Source organism: Tuber melanosporum, assembly GCF_000151645.1.
Source record: "Tuber melanosporum whole genome shotgun sequence assembly, scaffold_16, strain Mel28".
Taxonomy (NCBI): Eukaryota; Fungi; Ascomycota; class Pezizomycetes; order Pezizales; family Tuberaceae; genus Tuber; species Tuber melanosporum.
The window spans coordinates 1,120,472-1,137,066 of record NW_003298819.1 but is presented as its reverse complement, the minus strand read 5'-3'; the positions used below and the strand labels follow the sequence as shown (position 1 = coordinate 1,137,066).

General features: G+C 43.4%; 1 protein-coding gene; it reads left to right on the top strand.

Moving 5' to 3' along the window:
- The first annotated feature begins 15,878 nt into the window (after positions 1-15,878).
- GSTUM_00004964001 (uncharacterized protein) overlaps positions 15,879-16,595 on the top strand; it is a 2,309-nt gene continuing 1,592 nt past the window's right edge. The window contains exons 1-3 of the mRNA XM_002836789.2: positions 15,879-16,196; positions 16,252-16,449; positions 16,510-16,582. Of these exons, the coding sequence (XP_002836835.1) occupies positions 15,994-16,196; positions 16,252-16,449; positions 16,510-16,582 (474 nt within the window). The 5' untranslated portion in view covers positions 15,879-15,993.

Sequence of the window (16,595 nt, the reverse complement as noted above, 5' to 3'; positions counted from 1 at the left end):
GGGTTTTGTGTGTGGGAGGACAGAGACGATGGGTTGCCCCTTCTCTCCTGACACGGTATAAGATCGGCTCACTAGATGTGTTGGATCTTATCCGGAATTCGCAATTCTCTTAATCCATCGAGCAAAACCTATCGTGGGCTGGCCAACTGAAATTCCACTGGTAAATTGATAGCGTGTACTCGCCGAAAATAAAAGTCTGTCTGTCCCCGACCTTTACCTTCACGCCGGGTGGGGGGTTCAGAACTGTGGAGTGTTGTTTAGGGGTGGGGACTGGTCAGTAAGTGTCCAGTGTATGATACTGTATAGTACGTGAATAATTTAATTAGTGTCATATCGTACTTCTACTTGGAAGCCAATAGAAATGGAATTAAAGTCACTTGTAGAATAAGAAGCAAGAGAGTTCAACAGGTCAAGATACTTGAAATTATAGAATGATTAATCCTTCTATATACATAATTCCACTAAGGTCATAATAATATTATGATGACCAAGCTTTTTACATGTTGACCCTCTCTTAAAAGGGCAAAGGGTAAAACTTCAGGTATACCAATTTGATGCTCTAATATTTCAAGTATAAAATAAAGAGCTACAGGCATCCTATATTAAACCAATATTGAAGCAACATTGTTACCATGGTAGTGGATAGCTCTTTCCTATTTTAATTGTTATCAACAAGCCTGTATTCTTCTCTTTTATATATCTACCTTCTACCAATTTGTGAATTTCATATATAAACAAATCCAGATACAGGTTTAAATCTGAAACTAATTTTTGTTTTATGTACAGAATTTCTCTGTATTCATTACACATTTTTTATTATTAATTTATTTTCAATTTTGGTGTTTTGATAACTTTTCTACTAGGTTTTTACTTGAGATAAAAAATTTTCAAAGCAAAGTAAGACTTATATGTGTATATGATATAATAAATAGATATTTTTTTTATATTGTATTTAATCATATAATATAATTTTTACAGTATACTAACAAAAATCAGTCTTTTTCCTTTCTGTAATGTGTTCGCAAGGTGCTAATCACGTTATCAATAATAGATACAATAGTTGGCAGGTGGCCTGCTCTTCCAGAGAGGAGGCGAGAGCTGAGAACTAAAGGAGGCTTCGAGGGTGTACTGAGGAACAAAGAAGTAACCGTTCAACCAAGTATATTGAAATACTGTCTGTCGAAGTCTGCTCTTTCTATCGTAGAGACAGGCGGTCTTTAAATACACAAATCTGTTCATGTCTTAAGATGAACGAAACTAATCAAAGGTATCACTCGATACACTTTGGTAAAACTCTTTAAGTGTCAAAGCGACACTTGAAACAAAATATAAAACAAAACCAAGTATCAAACGATACTTAAAACAAACCAAGTATCAAAGCGATACTTAAAACAAAACATAAAACAAAACCAAGTATCAAACGATACTTAAAACAAACCAAGTATCAAAGCGATACTTAAAACAAAACATAAAACAAAACCAAGTATCAAACGATACTTAAAACAAACCAAGTATCAAAGTGATACTTAAAACAAAACATAAAACAAAACCAATAACTCAGTACCCGTACCGGTTACATTCCCCAAAACAAAACAACTGTTTAAACAAACAAAACCTAATAATCATCAAAAGCAGAGTCTGAGAAACTAAGGGCTTTGGTTTCCGCTAAAAACTCTTCATCGTAAGTGTCACACCAGGGACAAGAGGAAACTCTAAGGAAACACTTAGACTCGAAGAAATCTAAATCATAGTAGTCACGAATACCAGATTCGTGCTGTATATCAACCCAAGCATGATCGCAATCAGGACAGTAGTCAATCCAGAGGATTTCGAAATAGTCTTCAAGTTGGATAGCATCGCGGTTCAACAACAGTCCAACAACCTGTTGTCGCTGCCTCACATTGAGCTCCACATAGTTTGACATCGTTATGGTATTCGGATGGTAATTGGTGACTAGATAAAGTTGTCGAGGGCCTGCTCCATAGCTTGATTCTCCTCATCGCTGCTTTCGAACTCCGACTCAAAGTATGGTGCCCAAAATCCATCTCTAGCTTCGAGTTCTGCATGCCATCGCTCAGTTTTTGGCATTGTAGGTGTCCAACACATGGTGATATAATTGATTGTTGGGGGGAGGGATTCATTTGACATGTTGTCTTTCCACCATTCGTTCACCATATTCATAGCGTGCTCAAGTCCTTCCAGTGGTTCTCAACTGTTTTCTCTCGTCGGATATCCTTTCCATTTGACTAGGAACTGATCATTTCCATGCCAAAGGCGGTGGTCTCTGATTTTTTCAACTTCCCATTCATCCTTCTTATCGATGATGATAGGTGCAGGCCGAGAGTGGGTCCTTTCAGGAAACTTGGAGTCGTCATTTGGATGGAATCGCTTGACAGCTGAGGCGTAAAAGACTGCAGTATTGCGGCGGTACATGCGTCCATCCATCTGGACAGTGTAGTTCTCCGTATGCTCGTCAAAGGATATGACTTTGAAGGGTCCGCGCTATCGGGGTTGCAGTTTCTTGCTGCGTCCGACATTGGTAATGAACATGTTACCATGTACCATGAGCATGTCTCCTGGTGAGATGGGGACATGTTTGCGTCGTCGTTTCTGGGCAGTAGTGGTGCTTCGGAATTGGGCAGCCTTAACAGCTTGGAAAGCATCGTTCCGAATTGCTTGGTGGCGGTTTAGATGGTCATCAGAGGCAGGGACTGAGGAGTTCTTAAATAGTGTTGTAGGTAGGAGGGGGTATTGACGACCAAAGACTGCCTTGTATGGTGACATCCCCAAGGTATCTGAAAATCCGGCATTGATATATGCAGCGAGCTCAACAAGGGCTGGTTCCCAGTTGGTTTGTTGTTCATTGATCATATTCCTAATTCCGGTTTTAACTTCGCGGATTCTTCGTTCTGCTTGGCCATTAGTCTCATGGTGTCCTGGGGCAGCCATAATGTGGTTTATTCCGAGGGAGGTCAAGGTTTGCTTCCAGAATCTGGCGGTAAAGCGGGGATCAGCATCACTGACAATAGATAAGGGGTACCCGTGGGGGGTAAACAAGGATCGTTGTAGGTTATTCCAGGTGTCTTTGGAGGAGTCGATAATCTTCATTGGTATTAACCAGGTGTATCCAGAGAATCGATCCACAGCTACCAGGATGGTGTCATATCCGGCGGACTTGTTGAATGGTCCTGCGAAATCGATGGCATAGGATTCAAATATTTCACATGGTAGTTGGAGGGTCTAAGCTTTCCCTTCAGGAAGTTGTGTTCGCTCCTTATTTGCCTGACAGAGTTCGCATTGCCTGACAAACTCGCGGAAGTCCTTTCGCATTTCAGGCCAATAAACATATTCTGAGGCATATTGGAGGTTGCGATCTGCACTGTGGTGTCCTTTGTTGTGAATTTCGGATATGACATATTCTCTAATAGTCATTCCATTGAACATATGGCCCTTTGGTATGTATAAGCAACGTTCACCATAACGGGTGCTGGTATATACCATTCCGTTTGATATGTTGTAGGGAGCAAGATCTCCATGCCTGGAGCTATCCATGGCTTTGAAGTAAATTGGGTCATGGCTATATCCTGCTATCATTTGGCTTCGGAAAGAGGAGGTTAATTCTTCTGTGGTTGATCTAACATCTCGTTCATCCTCGATTAGGGATCCTCTTGTTGGTTCGATAGGAACTTCCTCTTCCTCAAAGGTTTCGTAGAGTTGACGCCGATGTTCGGGAATAGTAGGGGGTATGACCAAGACAATGGTTTCATTGTGGTATACTCGTAAAGGTCCACCATATAGTGGTCGTGAATCGATTATGGGAGGAGAGGATGGCGGGGCTGACTGTGGGGGGTGTAAATAGGATATTGCATCCACGTAGGCTGCTGCTTGTTCGAGTTCTTCGAGACCTTGGTATCGTGTTGGAACAGGATTAAGGGTATGAGGAGGTTGGGTCGATTCATCTTCATTGATCATCTCTTCTGCTCCTTCTATGGTGTCGAAGCTGGTGTCTTTGGAATCGTCAGCAGGCATATAGTACGGTCGCTGGTATCTGTTGCCGAACTTGATCTCAGTCTGGTGAAAAGGGCAGGTGTCATGATAACAGTGGGACCAGTGGAGTCTGCTTTGTTCAAGTTCGTGAGGAGGTGTGCTGCGGAGCGTGCAATTGTCTTTCCATTCTTCATTAATGTCCTTTCCTCATTCTGTTCCGGCAGCACTGTACATGGTGTAAGAGAAAGGATTGGAGGGAGCGGCAGAGCTGGCGGTAGCCATCGATGGTTCTTGTTCATAGGAGGTGTCGTCAGGGCTGTCCTCGTTTTGTCTTGTGTGGTCGTGAACAAGGGGAGGGTTTGCGAGGTCTTGATTCTCATATAGGCGGGATAGAACATCAGCTAAATAGTTCATTCTTCCACGGGTATAGATGATTTTTGCATCGTATTTGCTGATCTCGCCTATCCATCTCGTTCTTCTTCTTCCCGGTATTCTTTCTGTTTTAAGATTAGTGAGAGGTTGGTGGTCGGTGACAATAGTGAAGATATTGCCCATTAGGATGTGGTTGAAAGCGGCGAGAGCATCAATCACAGCAAGGGCTTCCTTGTCTGTTGTTCCATAGTTCATCTGTGAGTTAGTGAACTTCCTGCTATGTAATGCCGCCGGCCTCGCCATTTCATAGGAGGTCCCTTGCCCAACCCATGCTCTAACTCCAATATCCGATACATCAGTAATCAGCCATATTGGTTCTGGTTTACTATAGTCGATAGGTTGAATAACGTTGGCGTTTTTAATCAATTCCTTAATGTTGGTAAAGGCTTGGTCATGAGTGTGGGTCCAGACAAATTCTGCATTGCCGGTAAGGTCTGTGAACGGCGCTGTCACAGTGGCATGGTGTGGTAGGAACTGGGCAATATAGTTGACTAGTCCTAGGAATCACATGAGTTCCTTTTGATTCCGGGGTGTCGACCATTCCGTTAAACAGGCTATTTTTCCTGGGACTGCATGTATTCCTTCATCATCTATAACATGTCCTAGAATATCAAGTTTGTCGGCAAACAGGATTGATTTGTTTCTGCTAGCGTAGAATTTAGCTTCCCTAAGTTTGGTACAAATCAAACCTTTATGGTAGACGTGTTCTGTTTCGGTGTTCGAGAAGATGAGAATATCATCAATGTAGACCCAAACAAAATGGTGGAGGTATTCGCTCAGGAGGTTTTCCATAATTCGCATAAAGGTGGCGGGTGCATTCATATCACCTTGTAACATAACTCGGCTAATGAAACTTCCGAAGGGTGTTTTGAAACTGTTGTAGCATTCGCTTTCTGGATCTAACCTTGTTTGGAAGTAGGCATCGCTTAGGTCAATCTTACTTCGGAATCTAGCCCGTCCAACTGCATTTAGGATCTGGGTTTGGTTTGGGATAGCCAAGCTGGCCATAACCATGTTTTTGTTCCGTAGCTTGAGATCAACCAAGGGGCGGATTCTTTTGCCATCTGCTTTGGGTTGAACAAACATAGGAGCGGCACTTGGGGCTTCTGCTCGGTAGATGACTCCTCCTCTTTGTTGTTGGTTGATCCAATCACAAAGTGGACTTTTGTATGCGTAAGGAATAGAGTAGGTGGGTTGGTTCTTGAGATTAGAGGGATCTTGGAGGCGAATGTGATGATTCACCTCTCTCATAGGCGGTAGTTCTTTGGGTATTTGATCAGGGAAAACATCAGAGTATTCATCCAATAGTTTTTGGGTAGTTGCTTCACAGACTGTGGCTCGGTACTATCCGCTTGTTGGCTTGCATGAGACTCTGCCCTTCTGATCTGGGAAATCGATGGTTGATTCCCCTCACCTGATTATAGCTTTGTGGCGGTTCAGGAATGGCATACCTATTAGGGCATCGTATTTGGCTAAATTTCCAACCAGCATTTCCTGGGAGGGTAGGACAGCAGAACCAAGTCGAATAGTCGCACTACAGGTTTTATGACTTGTGGATCGTGATCCCTTTACTGCCATCTTGACTGGTATAGGTTGATTATGGTCTCGAGTTGGGAGTCCATGGACAGAGACAAAGGCATTGCTGATCATATCTCTCCCGATTGCACCAGTGTCGAATAGGACTCGGGCCTTTTTGCCATTGATCAGGATAGTACCTTCAAGGGCGGTGTGTGCTTTGAATGTAGCCGGAGGTCGGAGACTGTTGCATTCCACATCGATATATCCGATATGGATCTCTTCATATTCGCTGGATTGGGTATTATTGCTTTCAACATAGTTGGCCGATGCCTCTTGCTTAATTGCCTTTCCTTTCCCTTTCTTCGTAGGACAGTTTCTTGCCATGTGTCCTGTTTTTCCACATTCAAAACATTCTCCTTTTTGCCGCCTTGATTCTTTGGAGGATTTTGTTTTCTTCCTGAAAACCCGAGAGGTATCATCTTCAGAGTTGCTGGAGGCTTTGTGTCGTGGCTGGCTGTTCCTACTAGAAGATGTCTGTGTTTTGTAGGCCTTGGTCTCAGGGAGAATGGTGTCCTTTCATTCTGCTCTTACAATTATTACTGCAATATCATCACCATCTTCCTCGAGTGGTTCTACTTCTCACCGGAGGGTAGGGTGCATGGTGTCGTAGAATCGTCGCTTCAGAATGTATTTAGAGATACTTCCTCTCTCCATTCGGTCCTTATATATTATTAGGTCCGTAGCCACATCGGTGATTCGCTTGACATGCATTCCGTTAACTTGCTGGAGCTGGCTGAATTTGTTGTATAGGAGGTCGTTGGTTATAGAGGATTGGAATCGTCCTTTCAGGTAATCGAGAACTGTAGATCCTCTTAATCTTACATTCCTGCCGAAATCCTTATAGCATTGGTGGTATGCGTCGGTTGCCTTTCCTTCACAGAATGATCCAATGATAAGTCCGGTTGTAGGGTCTTCCACATCTTTTCCTTGTAAGAGTAGGAAGTGTGAGAGTTCTGTTGCCCATCGTTCAAAGGCTTCAGGTTTGAGGTCTTTTCCTTCTCCTGTGAACTTTGCTGGGAGGTGGAGTTTAAACTTAGAGGGTTCAAATGCTGCGGGTACCTCCTCTTCTTCAGGCCTTGCCCGAGATTTCCCTCCTCCAGAAGGCCCTGCTCCTGTGCTAGCCATATCTGATTCGCTACTAGATTCGGGGTCGTTTGGAGGTTCAAAGGAAGGCTTCTTTGCCGGGGTAGAAGGGAATTCTCCTGGAGGTTGTGTATCTTACGTGTTTGCAGGATCGCCCGGCTCTTTAGCGGAGTGCCGGGGTTGTTTCTTTCTTGTAAGGTCTTGCCGTGGGATTTGCTTCCCACTCCTGGTCGTTAAAGACTCTATCTTGGGTTTGAGATGAAGCCGAATGTGCTGAGATTCTGCCGCTTCTCTCTGCTAGCGTTCTGAGGTGGATATCGATAGGTTGATCAGGCCTAAATCTGGGGACAGGTTCTTAACCACTTGCTGAGGTTAAAAAAATGTAACGTGTTCGCAAGGTGCTAATCACGTTATCGATAATAGATACGATAGTTGGCAGGTAGCCTGCTCTTCCAGAGAGGAGGCGAGAGCTGAGAACTAAAGGAGGCTTCGAGGGTATACTGAGGAACAAAGAAGTAACCGTTCAACCAAGTATATTGAAATACTGTCTGTCGAAGTCTGCTCTTTCTATCGTAGAGACAGGCAGTCTTTAAATACACAAATCTGTTCATGTCTTAACATGAACGAAACTAATCAAAGGTATCACTCGATACACTTTGGTAAAACTCTTTAAGTGTCAAAGCGACACTTGAAACAAAACATAAAATAAAACCAAGTATCAAACGATTCTTAAAACAAACCAAGTATCAAAGCGATACTTAAAACAAAACATAAAACAAAACCAAGTATCAAACGATACTTAAAACAAACCAAGTATCAAAGCGATACTTAAAACAAAACATAAAACAAAACCAAGTATCAAACGATACTTAAAACAAACCAAGTATCAAAGCGATACTTAAAACAAAACATAAAACAAAACCAATTATCAAACGATACTTAAAACAAACCAAGTATCAAAGCGATACTTAAAACAAAACATAAAACAAAACCAATAACTCAGTACCCGTACCGGTTACACTTTCTCTAAAACAGAGGCCCCTAAATTCTAAGATAAAGCTTAAAGCTATTTGAAGTATATACTAAACATTACATATTATTTTGTTGTAAAAAACTTGCCTTCAAATTCCATAGAGTAGTAAAGGGCCATTTGAAGTACTAGCTAGTTAATAATAATATTATTACTAAATACTTAGTAATATACTTTTACTACTCTGATAGCTATTAGAATTGCTCCTTGATTACTCATCAGCAAAAAAAATACCCTGCATCAGATGTGTCAGCTGTTGTAACTGGTATGGGTACTCAATTAAAGGTTTTGTTTTAAGTATCGTTTGATACTCAGTTTTGCTGTGTCATATTTACATTAATCTTATGAATACTTTATTGAATATGGACAAGAAACTTATGCATTATTTTCTTATTTAGTTACAAGATATATGGCATTTTCTTTATCTTTTATACACATTTATACATGTTGATTACATACTAGATTTATAATATTTCCTTAATATTTACCACATACTATCTTAGATTTATGTACACTTTTGGGATTTTTCTTGGCAGGTTTTCAGGGTCAAACATGTTCACTTTTATATTTCACTACCAAGAAACATATTCTTATTTATGTTGTTCCTAATTATATTTCTTTTATTACAAGTCGGCACACTCCTGTATATATAGGGGCTACCACCCACATACCTCACTTAGAAGAAATAATGAACAGAACCTCTACCAATTTACCTTCAAACCATACCACTCCTCACAAAATATGCCTGTGATATCCTCTTAATATCACGTAGTTTACTCAAGATATCTATATGATTGCATCTCTTAAGTCATAATTGCTAACACTAATCCAGTCCTCAACTCTTTGTATGAGTACTTAGAGGTAGACAAATATCGGGACCACTTCAAAAAAGAGATGTGTCTAGTATATGTAAACCAATCTAGAATAGGAAATTCAAGTGATATATGATGAGAGTATTTTGCTATTAGTAAAAGGTCAGGCCCACTTTTAAAAGAGATAGGTAGTAAGTGATAGGGGGAAAGGTATATACTATATGTAAAATAAAATACATGAATCAATATCAAGTAGGTCATCTATTGGCATCAATTACTGCTTGTAAACACTGATGCATAGAGTAAATTAAGCCTTCTAGTCATTTATTTGGAATAGAATTTCAAATAACATTAAGAGCCGTTTCCAAGATTCACATATTACCAATTCTCCCTTAGGTTTCCCCTAATTTATTCTCCATATCAAGCCATAAAGCTTCAATTAAATTTAAATCCAGGAATTGTACAAGCCAATGAATCGTTTCCATCTCATTCAGTATCCTATACCTGTTGGCAAATCCCTTGTAGCCTAGTGCCCTATCTTCAATCACAGCTACCCATCCATAGTGCTTACAACATGATTGTCAAAAAAGAACAAGATGCAGATGCATTATTCTTCTAACATATTCCCCAGAATCCACCTTTGCCTTTCCTGGTATGAAGACAAGTTTTGACTTCATGATCCTACAAAATCTACCCTAAAACAGTCTTGTCTCCCATCCTGATTCAAAGGTTTGATCGATGCAATCAGGATGGTACTTTTCATTGGCTTTTCAAGTAACCAAAGGCCTATTCCCAAAGCCAGCTATTGAAAACAATAACTCATCTGTCTATAGAATTCTCAGCTAATCCTCATAGTCCTACCCCAAACTCTCACACCACCAGGCAATACAGATAGGACAATTTGTGGGATGAATAGCAAATTTCCTTCAGGACATACGCCAATAGTATACTAACGACTCTATCATACTTCAAATTGTCTGTGGTCTGCATGCATAGCCCATTTCCAAACCAACTTCATACCAGGTAAGGTGTCATGTGTGAGTGTCATGAATTATAAAGGCCTCTAACCTTTGCTTCTCCTCCGCATTGAAAATTAGAGGCCTGCCTAAACAGTGAGCATTCAGCAGGTTTCGAGTTTCCTTTGCTTGTTTGTAAATCTACTTATTTCATTGTATTGGCAATAATTAAAATAAAGACTAGGAGAATAAACTGACTTTCTGACAGGTTCGTCTACCTATATTAAGTTACAGACTAATTTTTGTTCAGTTCCATCCTACTGTATCATGAAGAGTGATAATCTTTACCCTCTCATCACATGTTGTTTCCCGATGGTGTACTCCTTGGGGATTTTGATCATGAGTGCCTTTTTGCTGCATAATTCAAGAAGTTCACATATAACAAGGTGTGTAAGATGGAGGTGGTATGGTATGCTGTGAGAGAGGTAAAGGGTCGCGTTGACCAGGATATAAGTTCTTGTGCTACTGGGCTCCAAATACCCTTGCACCCGAGTACTTTGCCTCGGTTGAAGGAAGTTAGGGTCTGTAGATCAGTCTTGGCGCATTTTCTGACAATTCTGCACGCAAAGTGGCTATGCATTGAGCTTTTTAAAAACCCAACAATACTATAATAATATTATTATCAAGATATTTGAAAGAATCTTGGACCACACAATCGATTTTTCATATTTTTTTTCTTTTACAGCTTCAGAAAGTATTGAATAGAGAGCATAAAGTAGTACAAGTAGAATTTGATTTGCCACTTGCCATTATACTCTCTATTTTTGCCACCGTCCTCAGCCTCCCATTCCTGCAGTACACCAAGCTAGAGGAGGGGGATGTTGACCTTGTCGTGCCAAATAAAAAACACTCTCTGCGCACTCTTGTTCGTTTTGCAGGGGGCCGTGTAATATTGAGAGACTAATGCTCAGGGACATGTACCTGGCCGTGGATTTCAAATCTCCCGCCTTGAAAGTAGAGTTCCCTTCCTACTCCTAGCAGGGAAGAAGTACTTGTATTGTATTCGAAAATACGGATCGAGAGTTTGCGTTACGCACAGACATTTTGCTATATTTTTTTCCCTTTCAAATTCCTGTTTCCGGACAGTTTGTGCCCGCCACGAGCAGCTTTGTGAGTTATAACAGGGTCGACATATGGTAACTATGGGCAGGAAAGGGCTAGATAAAGTCTAGACAAGGAGCACACGATCAAGCCCGGGAAGCTGAGAAACCGCTCTCAAAGTATCATACTGCACGAGCACTTCTACCGCTACCGTATATGCTCCAGTGGAGTACAGTACTCGTACCGCACTCGCAGATTCCTACAAAGTGGTTCGCCGCGCACACTTACATAATTTCCTATCTTTACCCCCCTTCCGTACCGTATTATGTACAAGTACTCGTACAGTACCCTACCCCTATTTACCGCAGGCTGGGTGCGAGTAGATGGACTCACCCGCTGCCATCAGTGATTTGATTCGTAGAGCTCTCGCCGCGGCACTGAACTTCTCTGGCATGAAGTGTCTGAAACTGGGACAGGGTTTTTTCTCCGCTGGTTGGGTGGCGCCTGTGTGGCATTGGCCGCATTTTCAGGCACTTGTTGACAGATTCGAGATTTGGTGGTTAGGTTTCTCTGTGGATGGACGATAATCTCTACTGGTATGATACAAGAATGCCCACCAATTCCAGAGTCGTTCAACATCAGAGGCCTTCCAGAATACCATTTGCATCGCCCTCCTGGGGCCCCGAGTCCCGAACGGTCCCATGGCCTCACCATTTTTCATCAACATCTGCGCAAAATGGCTGTACCTCGATGGGGTTCCAGAAGAGCGCTGTTGCTGTTCCCGTTCTACGAGTCCCTTGTGGTCACTTTGCTGGCGCGATCGCTTACCCGGCATGATTGCCTACTGGGCGAAACACGTTAGTTACAGTGGTTTCTTGGTCGGCCTCATGAGGGTGTCTCAAAAACGCCTCACTGATCCTCCCCTCCTCCCCTTGCAGGAGCCTTGGCGATAATAAGCAAGAGGGGTAAAAAAGATATCAGCGACGAGCCCTCACCTTCGACTCCACCATGTGTTATGCCCCAGCCCGGCAGCCTATGATATTCTTTGGAAGGCCCGAAACAGTACGATACTGTAGAATCTGCGGCCAGCCACGCTTATTACCTACCCGAGCACGCACAGTGCTCCAGATCAGTCAGCGGCTAGCTATTTCGGACAGTAAATCTGGCAATTTTGGCTTCTCGCCAGCGAATCATAGTACTGTACGAGTACTCGAGCGCCCCTAGAACAGGGTTAGTGTGTTTGCCGCGAATTCTATGTTTCAGGCCGCCCAGGGGATAGTCTACGGTACTCGTAGGGAGCGAAATCTTTCAGGTACTGTGGGATCGTACGAGTGCTTGTACTGTACTAGTACGGGTTCCTGTACTACCGGCGGTGGCACAAGTACAATCTTGGAACACCCAAATACACGTCCAGTCCAAATTCATACTCGCTACTAATTGGTAATCAAAGATTATTGTACAAGCCAATTAGTGGTGACAGTGTATTTGGGCAGGTCATGCATTTGGGTCTTCATTGATAGTGCTGTGCTCGAGTGCCAGGTAAGATGTTTTCGTACAAGGCAGGGATTATTTTTCTGGTTAACCTCCAGTATCCTGTCTTGTCTTATACGAAAACATCTCTCCTTCTTCTTTTTTTTCTGTTAAATCCGTGATATGATTTTAGGCACGTTAGGATGAAATTTATACCGGGTATGATACATGATGAGCACGTCCTAGGGTACAACCGATGCATACGGGAAGGATCCTATGGCAGATAAAAAAAAATCCAAAAACAAGAACTAAAATAAAAGAGACCAATCTGACAGTAGGAGCCTGAGTTCTCAAACTGAGGCTAGGACCGCTGTATTACTTCTCGTAATAGAGGAGGTGGATGAGAAGTATGTGAGGAGCAGGTAGTAGGATACCAGCCATAGCGTATTATCTTTATCCCACGAGGAGGGCCATCCCAATACTCATAAGAAGCTCCAAGTTTAGCGACCAGGTATGGCAGGATCGTGAGATTTTGGTATGTGTTTGTAGTGTCGAACCCCGTTCCGACCTCTCTAAATAGGAGGACGAAAAGTGGGCCCCAGCGAATTGTGATCGTGGAGCTTGACGAAAACATCTCACCTGGTACTGTACTTGTAACTTATACAACACGAGTACGAGTACCAGGGAAGATATCTCCATGCGATATAGGTGGTTATTTTGTAAATTAACGTGGATTGTTCACTCAATAACTGTATCAGGGGTAAGGTACAAGTGTGCCGGGATCGTTCCGCAGGTTAACCTAACTTAACTGTTCTCATGCGTATTTATACGAGTACAGTACTCGTATATATCTCGTAGCTAAGGATTAGAATAGTTTTCATTTCAACCTTGGCTTCTCCGATCCGATTTTTTTACTTGTACCATAATATCGGAAAAGATATCACAAGAAATTTGTTTCTTTCCCCCGTAATAACTTGAATACGGTAACTCGGAGTTCTCTCCTCTTTGTAAGGGGGTCTTATTACCTCTGCCCCGGTCACAAGCGAAAGAGTTATGTTTCGGGAAGCTCTTACCCAGCAGTTTAATTTGTTTTTTCCGTTGACCCAGAACCATGGAGATTTCCATTTCCTCTATTTTACCGTGGGGCATTGCAGCCTGGTTGATAAATTAACTCACCGCTCGCTCACGGGGAAGGTGTGTAAAGTTTCTCGAAGGCGAGTGTCGGACGGATTGCCTGGCGACGAGGAGGAAAGAAGGACGGGGAGTCAGTATATCATTGGTTTGGAGTATTTCCCTGTGCATTGATCTTTGGCCGGGCGTGTGAATTGCAGGTATAGTACGGGTAGAAGTTAGATCATGGTGATGGGAGCAGGGAACTTTGGAGATAAGCTTTTACTGTAACTTAGGACGCTGTTCAGTTGTGACTATGAAACTGTGGAAGGGAAACGTGTTGCGGCTCCCGGGAAGAGCTCGGTCTGCGAGTTGGTCCTACGAGTACTCGAGTACAGTACCGGTATCGCTCAAGAAATGGCTGGTTCCAAGGGGTCAGAACGATCGCCAAGGGCGCAGACTGTGTCGTGATGCACCGAGTCCACGCTGCTTCTCGCGCTAGGCGCCAAAGTTGCACCTACGGGAGCTCTTCCTATTTCGCTTCACGCCGATTGCCTGCGCATTTGTAAGTGCTAGAAAAGTAAGGCGCCCTTAGTTGATATCTGTTAATACTGGTTGTGTGGTGAGTTCGTTTGTTGTTTTCATTGACCATGAAGACAGTATTCTATAAGGAAGGTACAATGGGGTGGGAGATGGTGACACTTTAAAGTGAGGGTGGGGGTATATCGACGGAAATGAATATCGAGTAGGAAATACTGATATCAACCGCGGTGGTGTGGGGAAAGTTCTCGACCCCTGACCTGACCCAGGAGCTGGGAATTTTGTGGTGAACTGCTAGATATGAAAGATCCTTCCTAGCCAATAGCCAGCAGTACTCATACCGTACTATGATACACCCCGTACTTCAATCCATGAGGCCAATGCCAAACAGTGAACACGAGCTTGGGGGAGGGGCCATCGGTTAGCCTCGGAGACTGCCTATGGATTGAGGGAGCGAGATTGTCCCCACACAAAATGAGCGGTACGGTAGGTCATTCAAGTACGAGTACGGTGCTGGTGATGGGAGTGTCTGTCACCTACCGGTACTCGAGTACTGCCCCATTGGTATCCATGTCCGAAACTAGGCTCCATCAGGAGGTGGGGAAAATGGTACATGTAGGGAGCTAGGATGATTGGATGAGCAGTGTCAAACGGGACCGCGGTATCAGATCAGAGGGGAGTTCGAAAGGCACTTGAGTACAGAACTGCAGAAGCGCTGTAGCGGCGTTACCGTGGACAATTGCTGTAACGTTACTCCGCAGGAAGCGGAAATTCTGTACCGGCAGTGTACGGTACGCATGATATTGAAAACCTCGCTCAGAAAACCACCCCGAATACGAGACGGGCGGTAGAGGTGACGGCCCTCATGAGGCTTACCAATTATTCCTTGGTCTGTCGTGTGTTGTGCCCAAAATAGCTTTGTCTACGAGAATAATGATGTCTGGAAAATGTCCTCCCCTGGTTGGTGGGGAATTACGGACTAGAGTCTCGAACCGAGACTCTCTTCACCGCAGTGATAGACTTAGGGATGAAAGGCGGACTGATAAAGTTTGGAGACAGCCTAACATGGCAGACTCCGCTGGTCGTTTTCCACACGCGAATTCTATCATATTTTACGAATCGCTATCGGGAGTGGCCTTTTGTTTCGATTCTTATCGTGGACAGGGGAGGTGAAAAGAGGCGAGGGCATCTACAGTTCGGTGCTCGAGTAAGGTGTAATTCATCGGAGAGGTGAACAAGCAGTTATATCACTGCATAACTTATATAATTTGTGGAGGAGGGTCCTGGGTTCGCTTGATCGTGTGGATAAGGAAAGACTCGCTCTGGCTTCACCAAAGATGGTATCATAAAATAGTATCATACCGGGCAAGGTCACTTCTACTGATCAATATGCCCAGCTCTCTTGCTTGCTTCCCTGAGATAGGGCAAAGGGTCTTAGCACCTGCTCATTCTACCCTCTCCACAGAGTTAACACCGGCACAGTGCGTGCGGTCGAGACAGCATAAACTTGCAGGAGAAACAGTGTCAGCTCGGGTGAAGCATCCACCATCCCCTTTCCGTCCAAATTTAAGTTTATCACTGCTGGGGTGGAGGGGGGGGTGGATGCATGGTACTGTACCGGTACTCGTACAGTAAATTTTGTTGCTTATACGCTGGTAATCATAGAACAGCATATATATAACCGAATCACCTCCTCGTTTCTCACCTTCCCCCCCTTCTTCCCCCTCACTGTTTTCATGCCCAATCCAAAACCTCGCCTTTCATTCAGTTAAAGTCCTCGTTCGGTGGAATTTTTTTCTTTTTCTTCCCCTTTCTCGTTTCCCCCATATCTAATAATTTAGACGACCGTGAGGAAGTGGGGAAAAATTAAGAGGAGGGAGGAGAGGAAATCATCATGAATAACATTCTATCCCATCGTACTAGGGGAGATCCTAGCGTTTCTTCAAACTCGCAAGATGAGAAGATCCCTCAATCAGAGATTGCCCACGAGGACCATGGTGCTAGCGGTCACAGTGATTTGCATCGCGGTTTGAAGGCTAGGCATATTACCATGATAGCCATCGGTGGTGCTATTGGCACTGGATTGATTATTGGAACGTGAGTATTTTATCTTGTACTCGTCAACCGGGATATTGAACTGATGGGGGGATAGTGGTTCTGCTCTTGCTCGTGCAGGCCCTGGCGCAATTCTCATCTCTTATACGATTGTTGGCTTCTTGGTATACTTGGTAATGTGCGCCTTGGGTGAGATGGCTGCTTGGCTCCCGCTCGCTTCCGGTTTCACCGGTTACGCCACCAGATTTTGTGATCCGGCTCTCGGTTTCGCTCTTGGTTATACTTATTGGTTTAAGTGGGTTACTTCTGTTTTTTCCCCCAGGTTTTTTTAGTTAGCCATACTCATGGGGTGAAGATACATCATTGTCACGCCGAATCAGTTGACAGCAGCTGCATTGGTCCTACAGTACTGGGTTCCAAGAGAAAAGGTGAATCCTGGAG